General features: G+C 37.6%; 1 protein-coding gene across 2 annotated transcripts in view; it reads left to right on the forward strand.

Moving 5' to 3' along the window:
• Nucleotides 1–12,500, forward strand: part of LOC137968972 (DNA (cytosine-5)-methyltransferase 3A-like) — a 38,226-nt gene that overhangs the window by 12,225 nt on the left and 13,501 nt on the right. For both annotated transcript variants that reach the window (XM_068815465.1, XM_068815467.1), the window contains 5 exons: nucleotides 2,631–2,762; nucleotides 3,551–3,592; nucleotides 3,972–4,051; nucleotides 7,698–7,745; nucleotides 11,647–11,711. In XM_068815465.1, the coding sequence (XP_068671566.1) occupies nucleotides 2,631–2,762; nucleotides 3,551–3,592; nucleotides 3,972–4,051; nucleotides 7,698–7,745; nucleotides 11,647–11,711 (367 nt within the window). The remainder of the gene's footprint in view (nucleotides 1–2,630; nucleotides 2,763–3,550; nucleotides 3,593–3,971; nucleotides 4,052–7,697; nucleotides 7,746–11,646; nucleotides 11,712–12,500) is intronic.

Consider the following 12,500-nt stretch of genomic DNA (forward strand, 5'->3'; position numbering starts at 1 on the left):
GGAAAACCCGAATAGCGAACAGCGAATAGTCGCAAATAGTGAATAGTACGAACAGTGCGAATAGTGACGATCAATAGTCGCGAATAGTGACGAATAGTCTTCAATAGTCATCGCCTTATGCTGAACAATCTCTTAATCAAAGCAAATAATATGCTCACCTGTCATCGAATGAGAGTTTCGTGCATGCTTTTACAAACACTCTAAAGGAGAACAAACATCAAAATGTAAAAATATAAATCACTTTCATTAATACATCAAGCTCATGATCATCTCCTCGCACAGTGGCGCCCGAACATAAATTTTAGATGCTCACATTTCATCATCCTCATCTGTGCTGTCCGATCCGGCGAGACACGTTCTGTAAAAAGGACTAAAATCAAAATGTGAGGCAAGTGGTTTGTGATTAGAGGCAAACGAGCTACTCTGATAACCGTTGCGCTAATTAATTATCCAAATAAGCAACAGGATTTCAGTGCATTTATTACCTTTTTTTCTCAGGGCTCAAGCTGTCCTTCGCCGACATAACTCTGCTTTTTTAGCGGGAAAATTCCATCCCACGTTGCTGCGTGGTTGACCAGGAACTACTGGATCGTCATTTCGTCACTATCCCCCCCCCCCCCCCCTCCACCCTTATTTGCCACTGTTATTATTCGTCACTATTCGAGACTATTCGCCAATATTCGCACTATTCGTACTATTCGCTGTTTGCGACTATTCGCTGTTCGCTATTCGCGACTATTCGCTGTTCGCTATTCGCTATTCGCTATTCGCTATTTGGGTTTTCCAGACACCCCTTTTTGGATAATGTAAAACAACTGGATAATACATTCACTGTTCATGTAGGTAGCTCCCATGACATAATTATACTTATTCCTAATACATGACATGTCCTTATCTGCTTTTTGAGTCTTTCTGCTGGTATGCACAGAGGGCTGCTGGTTAGAGTGTTCTTCTGGTTCATACACTTTTGGGCCCCAGCCTAGTTCCTCCTTGCTAAGAAATTAGTCCTTCTTCACCCACGCATTGATTGATGTGGTATGAATTTGTTACCTAAACTATTAATAAATTATTATTTTGCCATTACTGTGGTTAAGTGCAAGCCTGCAGAGAATGCAAGTGGGGAGTGTGGCAAGGAGACTAATGCCCCAATCACACCAAACCATGACCATGTTTTGAAGATGTTTAGTGAAACATGGTTTCAAAGCATTTATTTTAAATGAAATGAATACTGATTTTTGTTAATTACAAAATGTAGCACTGATTGAAGCATGCCTGTGTGACCTCTCAGGGGAAAACAGACATTAATGCTTTTCCATTGAACGTCTTAAAATTAAAGCATTCCCTGTTTGATAGATTTGTTCCTTCTAAGAGAACACTGTCAGTGACTTAATTTGTTAGTAATTTTGTTCCATGAGTACCTTTCACATAACTTACTGTGTATAGCGAGCTGGCATCATTGAAAAACTCACAAGATGGATATGTTATGCGTTGCACGGCTCACTAAGAAAAAATAATGTTTCAGGATTAATAATAATTGTGAATGTGAATGAAGATTTTATGATGGAGTCGTTATCTAAAACATTCTAATGTTCACACCGACATTTTAATTGGCGACTAAAGGAAAGAAATCCTATTTTCCGTGAAACAATTATAATAAAAAAATAAAGTGAATGCTGATTCGAACTTTGGTACGCAACATTGTCGCGATCACAGGGTAAACTCGTCCTTTGTTTGATATTAATTTTTGTCGTGAAAAATCTGGAATTTCCTCAGGAGTTGAAAGCATCGGGAAATCCATTGGTTCCATAGGCTTTGTATTCCGCATTGAAAGTACTAAAAAGCCATTGGAAAGCCGTTAGAAAAATTGACAACTCGTTGTGAATTTTTGGACGACATTGGAATGTGTTGAAGAAACCGTTGGTTAGGAGCGTTGAGAGTGTTGGAAAAGCGATTGGTTACCCGTTGGAAAAGTGTGGGAAAAGTGTTGGAATTTACCAGTTCAAAGTAAAAGCGTTAGTGTAAATCTTCCCGTTGAGAGGTCACATGTATTGAAACTACCTGAATCTCCTGTTAAAGTGCCTATCACCTTAACACACTTTTCCACTTTATTTATTCTCCGAAATCGTCCCAAATACATCGTGTTGTTTTTAGAACCTTTTGATTGAAATTTCACTTTTTATTATTGGCTTTCAAAGGCGGGAAAAGTGATCATACTATGATCCATAACCGAGCAATGAAGGAGAATGGGTTCGATACCGGGTTGACGTCACAAATTAATTTGCATTGAGATAGTTCTTTGAAAACAGCGATGCAAATTAATTTGTGACGTCAACCCGGTATAGAACCCATTCCCCTTCTTTGCTCGGTTATTAATCATGGTATGACCACTTTCCCGTTTTTCAAAGCCAATGAAAGGGTGAAATTTCAATCTAAATGTTCTAAAAACAACACCATGTATTTAGGATTAATTCGGAGAATAAATATATTGGAAAAGTGTGTTGAGGTGATAGGCACTTTAAGACTAGTCCTACATTTTTCTGTGACTGATTGTCATTTTGTTAAATTAAACCCAGGTTAATTAAACATTTAAATTTGAAATTCTGAATTCATTTCAAATTATTATTTTATAGAGGATGTGAGTTCTGATACCAGAGTTGCTGCAAGAACTGCTGTTATGAATGCAACTTCTTTAGAGGATTCAGACCACAAGTCAAGATTTGGAAAACCAGTCATGGCACCTAATCTGGCAGAGAATATAAAAGGTACATGTATTCACCTTTTCTCATATTTGCATATAGCTGAGTTGTTTTATCCATTGAGTTGCATGTAAGTGTTCTTCAAAATAATACAGGTATTTGCCACAAGTGGTTTTTCTGTATACATGTATTTTTATTCAATACATAACTGTAGACGATAATTTAAAATATTTCTCCATTTTTCTCGCAAGTGACACATCTATCACATCAGATAAGGTTCTCAGACCTCTGATGAATACATTGTAATTATGGGGACATGATTTTGACTGATGATATGCAAAGGACTGCAAGCACCCTAACTGTACATTAAACAGGACCATACAAATGATCGTATGTGGTGAGAGGATCGAGTCACTTGGTGAATACTTAAACGAAAATCCTGTGTAACGTGTATAAAAATCATGTTACCAGGACCTCTGGTTGAGTGTACATTAGGAACAAAATGTTATTTTTGTTTGTTATTATTCTCACCCTACTCTTAACATTTCTTTATAATAATGAAATAAAATAAGGAGAATGTAAGTCAAATGTCTGTTCCCCTTAGAGCCTTTGTGGCGTCAACAGATTATTGTTTTGCTAGAAGTGAACAAAACAAAGTTTAGAGAATTTTAGGCAGTTATTCAGGTAGAGGGGCCAGTTTGCTACCTATACATAATAAGAATTAGTTTACGCCAGAGAAACTTGTATGTACCCAGAACAACTACAGTTAACAGGTGCTCAGGGAGGGATTTGATGTTGGGAGCTAGTCACAGTATGTACAGTGAAAAACAGATTTATCTTTGCTTTCTTTCAAGCATTATTTGATGATGTGGTTGCTGGGAAGAAGGAGCTTGAAGGTCAGGGATAGCTGAAAATTCTTACATTCTGGAGTATAATGTCATTGTTAAACTTACAATTTTTTGTGGTACAGTGTAGTTGTCATTACTTGATTTACAGACTGGTCTTGTTTGGATGGCCTTGAATGTGTGATTAACCAAAAATAATTGACCAGGGAAGATGTTGCTATATGATGTCAATTGTTGAAATGTCATATCTTCAGTTCACCTGAGATGTGGACTATTAACAACTTTATGGTTCTAGTCTTAAGGACAGTCATACTATACTTTTTGGATGAGTTCTTTCCAGTGTTCTTTAACCCTTTCATTACCAATAGTCGCCTGTCTAACGCAAGACGATGATGGATTGGAAAGGGTTGAGTTTACCTTCATTCCTTAGGAATCTGTCTGGCCTGTGGAGACCTCAGAGTTAGTGCAAAACATCCTTTGTTTAAGGGAGGCCTTTGTAAAGAATGCAAGGTATGTTTGTGGACTGTTTGTCAATCAAGGCTGTGCTCTAACGGCGCCCAGTCGCCTGAGGCGACTAACATTTGACTTCGGGCGAGTGAGAAAAATTACCCGGTCACCCGGCCGGCACTCTGGCTTATTGTATTTCTAGCAGATAAGGCGGCTAAAAAATTTAATATGCTGGTGGTTACAGTTTACAAAACCTCTCCGAAAACGTTTTTTCTTCGTACGAAACAATCGGTTCAAAGGCCATTCCACATGATTTCACATGTAACATAATCCGTGACTTTGCACGAGACGGCTGGCAGCCGCAAGAGTTTCAATTCTTTCTCAAAAAGTAGCATTAAATTTGGAAAGTGGAGTTTGTGATGTCTTGGTTATAGTTTTAAAAAAAGAGTTGTTACTTCTGCTCTGACAGTGGTAAAGCGCGGCCAGCGAAGAGGTGCAATTTACTTTTGTATGAACCCGGGAATCGCAGTTTATGCAAATTTAAATGTTTACGATTTTTCGCGGCTGTTATGGTTGTTTTTCCCCTGTATATGAAATAACGAAATTAAAAAAAAAGGAAAGATATCAAATATTTGTTGTTGTTGTAGAAACAGAGCAATCCCACGTTGTCTAGGGTGTCGTGACAAGTCATTGCATGCCCTAAACAAATAACGCTGTGACTGGCGCTTCGACGGAATCCACAAAAAGATCGTTCCAGTAAACATTTTACTGATGATATAAGGAAAAAATACTTTAGTTCTGTCCTGTAGCAATGATTTTCGTCCAGATCAAGACGACTTGCTCAAAAAAAAAATTGATAGCTTTTGGGCCGCGGTGGTTTCATTGTTGCACGGCAGTTTTCACAAAAGCTCCACAGGAATCAAGTAACATTGATTCATGTTTTGAAAATTTATTTTCAACCCAACTAACCAGTAAAATGGTTTACCTGTATTAGACCCAAACATCTTTACATAAACCTGCCACAATCTTTACTGTTTCACTTTTAAACCTGAAAAACATCGGTGGCATTGCCACTTTTCTCGTCTTCCTCAATTATGGCGTGAGAATGACGCCGATCGACGATCACCAGGCCCGGTTGCTCAAAGCATGGTTTGCGCTAACCAACGATAAATACCATGGAAACCTATAGCTTTTTTTATCTCTTAACCAACGGTTAGAGCTAACCAGACTTCGAGCAACCGGCCCCAGAGCAGTAGCAGCAATGTTTTTTTGTGAGAGAGATGGATGAAGATCTTGCTGCGTTGTTGATCTCCAGATAATTAATTCAATAAATAATTAATTAATTCAGGCAACCAACTTGGAGGGCTGGGCACCCCGGCTGAAATGCTTGGGAGCCCAAAGGGCTCCCCAAAATTTTCTTTAGAGCACAGCCTTGTCAATGATTGTTTATTTACTGAACTGTCATGCATGAATGGAAGGTGTCACTGCCATAGGTATCGATAGACTTTGACTGTGGCCAGCCAGCCTCAGATAGAATTAACCACACTTATGGCTGGCAATTCCTAGCTAGCAGGCTTGACTGATTCAATTTGGGAAAGCACAAAAAAAGAGAGAGTGATTTGACTCAATGAGATCATAAAAGGGAAAAGCAAGCCCTTATGTACATGTATGGAAGGTCCTTCCTGTGCACTGATGTTTAAATAATAATTATTATTTGGAACCTTGAATATATATTTTTTCAATAATTGCAGGGAACCATATTCGCAGTTGTCTGGTCGTACCAGGCGAATAAAACCCTGTCCGGACGAGCATAACTCCAAACGTTGGACAAGTGAAGTTTTGATAAATGTCTATTTTCGTGAATGCCATCAAGTGTTGTAATATACAATGTACTTTTGTTCCGATTGCTTTTCTTCCAGAAAATAAAAAATAAACATGCAGCTTTCCTCAGTATTGAAGTTTCAAGTTTGGGCGCCATCTTTGACCATGCAGTATTTCCCATGAAGCAAATGAAGGCTCAATTTTCATGTATCTCACCGCTGGCATGGTTTTTAGCAAGTCGTTTAGCAAAGAGCAAAGGGCAACTCGTGGTCTCAGCTGATAATATTGTGTTAGTTACATTAAGGTTTTTTGCCACCTCCGGCAAAAAGGATAACAGTCAAGTGGAGCAGAACCTGCTGCTTATGAACAGGAAAAACAAAATCTTGTTAGCTTTTAAAGGAAGACACTAAACAGGAGCGTCAAAACTTTGTGTCTTAATTGTAATTTTATAAGCTACAGTACATTCAAGTACATTTTGCTGTGGCAGATATAGACCAAGTTGTAAATCAGGTTCCCACTGTGCAAGTAACACAAGGGTTCCAAAATGGTTTGAATGAGTTGGCTGACTCTGGAAAAGTAGGTGGTTGTCACAATAATTGAGGGGTCATGAAGCCCCTGAAGATAGGGGGGTCTGGGAGCATGCTCCCCCAGAAAATTTTGAAATCTAGAAGCTCAGAAATGCCATTTTCAGCTTTATACCATTACTTTCTGACAGTGGCAGTTTCATTCAAAATCTCCATTTTGAAAGGCAAAAATAAATGAGAGGACGCAGTCACGTTTTGAAAGCAGGTTTAGATTCCACTTGAATCGCTTGCTCATGTGCAAATACTCAACAGCAGAATGAAAAAAAGAAGCGCTTGCTCAATTTAAATTATCACTATTAATTAGCAGAATAATTTCAGATTTCAACACTCATGCTAGTTTAATTCAAGATTTTTCATCTTGCCTTACCGTAATTATAATGCAGAGCAGTATGAATCTCTTTTATGAAGCAGTTGGGCATGACACGTAGACCGTAATCTGAACATCCATTGTTCTTTTGATACGACTTATTTACATGCAGACAGCAAAATTTGCATTTTCCAACAACTTTCATTTAAATCGGGCATGACTCCATGATGTCCCTTAATTAACTATCAAATCAGTCGACCCTAGTTTAGTTAAATAATGATAGGTATAATGAACAATGTACGTGTATTAATCATAATGGTCAAATGAACAATAACAAAGTCAGACAACTTGTTAAATGACTGCCAATGTGTATTGGCCGAATTTCTTCACCTACCTGAGGATCATGACATTTTGAACCCAAAAAAGTGTGTTTACAGTTTGATGTTTTCGTTCCTCTGCCATGCTGTCAGCTGGAAGTGACCGAAAGAAGAAGAAGCAATCGAGGTCACCAAACGCCCAAACGAGATCAAGATACATATACATGTAGTGACAAACCACATCATTGGAACTAGTTACTCTGCCATCTTGAAGACTTATGGATAAGAAGCAACGCTGAGTTTGTTTGTCACGAGTTCATTGTGATGACCAGAATAGTGGGCGACATACAATCAAGTAGCCAACGGAACTCCAGCAGTCGCCAGCTTGTTTTGAAACCACTGATAACTTAATACTCCACTGGAGTCAAAATTCTCAATTTCTGATGAGAGCGTAAAGTAATTTTATTGATCGTTTTCTATACTTCCACATTTTTGCCTGGGCAACCCAAAATTTGCTCAGGCAAGTATATCATAAGACATAATTGCCTGGCTGACGACGACTTTGCTAAAAAATGAATATGGCTCCCTGTAATTGGTACTACAGTAACTGTAATTGCCATTTAAATGTTATTATTTTGCATTTTTGTGGCTCATTATTATTTATTATGTTCTTGTTTCAGACTTGTTTCCTAGAGAACATTTACTTGTATGACGAAGATGGTTCTCAGGTACAAGAGAGTTTCTGGCATTGAAATAAGTGATCATTTTGTTTTTGTGAATATTTAACACTACAGCTGTAATGTATGTCTGAAATGTGGTATGAACCACAACAACTGTGTGGAGGTTACTGAAAGTGATATCCAACTTGAAGGGTGTGATGTAGCAGCTAGTTGTTTTACATGAAAACAGCGGTGATGGACAAAACACTGATCCCCAGTCCATGGACTATATACCCTAAAGTAGACTACCTCTATAGACTACCTCTATAGACTACCTCTTACCTCTATTTTGGCTGCATGGCCACGTGGGAATAAATCTAAGTTTTGCACTGGTTTCTCTTCACTTATGAAGTAATAATTGGTCATCACAACAGTTATCGAAAGTGAACCTTTTTGAAATGGGTGCTTAGACTTAAAGACTGATGATCAAGGCCATTTAAATTGGATGTTTAGGCTTACGCACTAATTTACATGTAGATGCCTCTTACGGCCAATGGTATCCATTCGAAATAGTATTTTCTAGGGTAGTCCATTTGGATAGTCCATGGACTGGGGGTCTGTGTTTTGTCCACCACTGAAAACAGCATAAACAAGAAATAAACATATGAGCTGGTCTTCACGATTTTTCTAACAGTCTAATTCCAACTGAATTTGCTAACTGTAAATTAAGAAAGCCTGATGCAATATTTATACGAAAAAATATACAGTATATACCCGTACATGTATATATGTTGCAGGTCAATAGCCACACCTATCCTTTTCATGACTACCTACGGATTGTATCACTTACCTTGAGCTTCCAGCATTCCCTGCCACACCTAGGATCTCTCAGACATAAGGAAATTAACATCAGATCTTACTAGAACACTAGAATGTCTCTTGTGGATGGTGCGATTGAATTTGGTCAAAGTCTTAATCTGACAAAGGGAAATGATTTGTGAGTAAAATGATGCTGGATTTTCGGCGCAAACACAAATAGAACAATGAAAGATAACCTTTGTGATCCAGTTAAAGAAAAAAACTTGTCACCAAACCACTTGTTGTCATATTGGCGAAACAGCTTGTAAAAAACATACACTAACCATTCACAGAACCATTGCCAAAATCCTGTATGAAGTGGTTTTTCGGAATCGAAAAAAAAGTCAAAAGGCCACAAATGAGTGGAGATGTCACAGGGTACAACAAATATATAGCAGAAAAATGGTGAACAATTTGAAAATGTGGATGCGAGCCAGACGTTAAAGAAGAAGAAATAGAAGAATTTCGAAATTCAGGATTACATGTACATGTATGTGGTGTTGAAAATTAATAAAATGTGCTTGAAGGGGATTAATTATTCCAAAATATTGGCAAAGCTTGGATTTATGATTATATATACATCTTGACAAACAGACTCAACAAAGTTTTAAAAAAAAGAACATTTTATTTGATCATTCAAAGAAATAACACTTACATGTGTACAAGAGTCTGCAAAATGGCCTCTGAACAACAGATTATGAAATTCGTTTTTCTTGACTTGCATGCTTTTGATCATTACAAAATCAATGTAAGCAAAAGATAGAGAAATATGTAACTAAGCAAATAAAAAATTCTATAATTCAACAATACATTATGGATAGTAGAATCACCAGGGTTATTATACACAGTATGCCTAACCCCAACCTCACATGTATAAATGAAAATCGTGCCTTTCGGTGCCTTTCGTGAAAATGATTTAGTATTTGATTGGTGTTAATAAATATTACATGGCCACGCAGAGACGAAATTTCTCTTCAAGTGTGCGAGCACAGCTGACGAGTGGAATATTTTTCAAGACGAGAAGAGAAATTTTGTATCTCTACGCGCCCATATAATATCCTCTACTTACATGTATTAAATTCACAACCTCAATGCATTTCTCGTGCTTTGATTGGTGTACTGTTACGTGCTGGAATAGCCATTAAGAGATGTCCGTGATGAAGGCATAAATGAAAAAAACTCCCAAGTATGATACAATTTTGTATAAGGCACGCAACAGAAGTGTGATAACGAGCAGTTACCCTTTTCACTGTTGCAATTACTTAGGTGAAAGATTAAGTTAAGCAGTTCATAAAGCAGGCTTGCTGTCTTTCATGGCCACACAGGTATTGATCTTGATTAACTTTGAACTGGAAGTTCCTCCGACTCAAGACAACAATGTTTGTCTTCCATGATTCACTGGATTTCTGTGTACGCAATCTCTTACGGAAGTTTTCGTAATAAACTCTGAACTCTTTATCTTCTTCCCTTCTTTGTTCTCTCCCAATATAGCAAGGTCAAAGGTTATCGCTCCACCATAGTTGTCGCAGTTGATTATAGCTTCATCACATTTTCGCATCCATAGCATAAGTTCACAATCACAGCCGGCCACTAGGGTAAGCCCTCGGGCAAGAAAGTTTTTCTATTACTTACCATGTACAGATGTAAGATAATTCTAGAAAAGTCTGGAATAATTTTGCATGACAACTAAACTAAAAGTAATTCTGATCCTCATAACATTACTCAATCTCGGTTGTCCGTTCATATACACTCTACCTTAGTTTGACCTTACATGGCAAATGATTGCGCAAAGCATTGCTAAGCTAAAAATTATCTTCGCCGGAAAGCGAAAATTTTCTCTGAATAAAGCAAGAAAAAAACCTTTTTTGTGAAAAGTGTGGATCAATTCTGATGCTATTTATGCACACACACAGAATAAGTGTTGAATAATTTATATTTATTTGAAGTGCAGAGAAGCATCTACTTTCTAAGTGCAAGATCATGGCTTTACCACTGAGATATCAAGCTGTGTGAGAGCTGATCAAATGCATTTCATGATTTGTGGGAATGAGGGAACTTTCATAATAACACAAGTGACCATAAATTATGAAATAAATGAGCAAGTTCGTATGATTTTCTGTTTGTTATGTACCTAATCAACAAAATTACTCTGTTGCTATTAACTTCCAAACTTCCAAATTGCACTCTATAACCTCTTCTGCACTCTTTAGTCTACATGTATTCATCATTCGTCATTGACCAATCAGAAACTCAATATTCTGTTGTGGAGGATATATACAAATTTAAAGCAATATACAGTATTTTGAACAGCTAACTGTGCAGAACTCAGTGGAGACCAGTGTGCAGCACAATAAATTTATATTATTTATTCAAGCGGGGATGTTTTTGCAGGCTTCTTTAGCAGCTGCTTGAGTTGCTTCATAATCAATGAACTTTCATTGATCAAACTTTCAATGATCTTTCATGTTCAAACTCAAGTAAGAGTAGTAATAGTTTTGATCACTACATCTGCCCCCACCTAAGATAGTATGAAAGGCAGTTGAGGTACATTTAAATTATATGCTGAACATGTCACCCCTGTTTCTGATTTGAGTCTGATTTCTGAGCCCGGCAACTCGATTTGTATCAGATCTGATTCAATAGTTGATTTTTCAATCACTAACACAAATGGCACTTTGGTTCGCTGTGCAAATCTCTACTTCCTGACTCCTAAAACACCTCAGTCATGTAGAACAATACCAAATGTACCACTTGTGCGCCATTTAAGCAATACCAATACCAACTTGTGCGCCCGGTTGAGCAAATAGAGATTGATTCCCCCCACAATTATCTACCAATTTATACATTTACCCTTTTTACACAAGGACGTATAGATTGCCTCCGCGAAGGCAAAAACCTTATGAAAAGTGCTATGGACTTCGGACAAAGTTGCTTGCATCACTGATCTCTGTGCCCATTATGAAAGTCTGTGACAAGCTAGTTCTTACATGATTTTTGTGATTTCAAATTATTTTATTTTATTTAAACAATATTTTTATTTGACATTTGCTCTGAGAGCACAAAGTGCTCATCGAGAGGCTAGCTAGCTTATGTCATTTCTTATTAATTGCAGATGTATTGTACAATCTGTGGTGATGGAAAAGAGGTTTTCATGTGTGATAACACTGGGTGCTTCAGGTAATAGTAATAATATGGTACAACCTTATTTATCTTAAGATGCCAACTTTGTAACCTCTTTTTTTTTCAAGCAATGCCGAGAGTAACCATTTTGTTAAAGTCAGTGATATATCTGTCTTGTCCTTTCTGTCAGATAAACCAAAAATGAAACAAATTAAGGTTCGACATTATTGCATTTTTATGTTTATACCAGATTTCTAACTGAAGGAAATAGAACACTGTCACCCTGTGAGCAGAGCCTCCTTTTGTCTTTTTCTTTACTGAAAAGGAGAAAAGGAGGCTCTGCCTGAATCGTGTCAACTCTTTGAAGCCGCCACAGCCCAAACTTCTAGACTAGTCAATCTTGTTTTCTCTAGTGAAACCCATTTTTCCGGCATGAGCATCCGTTTAGTGATACAACTGATTGAGCCTGCTGTACTGTGAAAAACCAAGATGGCAGCGAGATCTGGCATATTAGGCTTGGGTTCAAGACTGTATCCTGGCAACATGCAGCGCATATTCAATAAAGATCTTACTCGATTCATGCAGAGTCTTTCACGATCGAGTACGCCAAAATCGAACAAGCAAAAGAAAGGCTCTGCTAGCGGGGTGGAAAACAGTTTGCTGGAAATCAATTAGCCAGGACCAAACAAGTGTTGCTCTCTTACATTTTTAGGAATGTGTGTGACAATTATTTTAGCATACAGTAAGAAAAAGGATGAACATATTATTTTTTTTCCTTCCTTGGTTTACTTTGAAGTTTGAACTGCAAGCAGCTTAATGAGGGATCTTGTGTGAGATCCAGCATTT

The sequence above is a fragment of the Montipora foliosa genome, chromosome 8, assembly GCF_036669935.1.
Source record: "Montipora foliosa isolate CH-2021 chromosome 8, ASM3666993v2, whole genome shotgun sequence".
NCBI lineage: Eukaryota > Metazoa > Cnidaria > Anthozoa > Scleractinia > Acroporidae > Montipora > Montipora foliosa.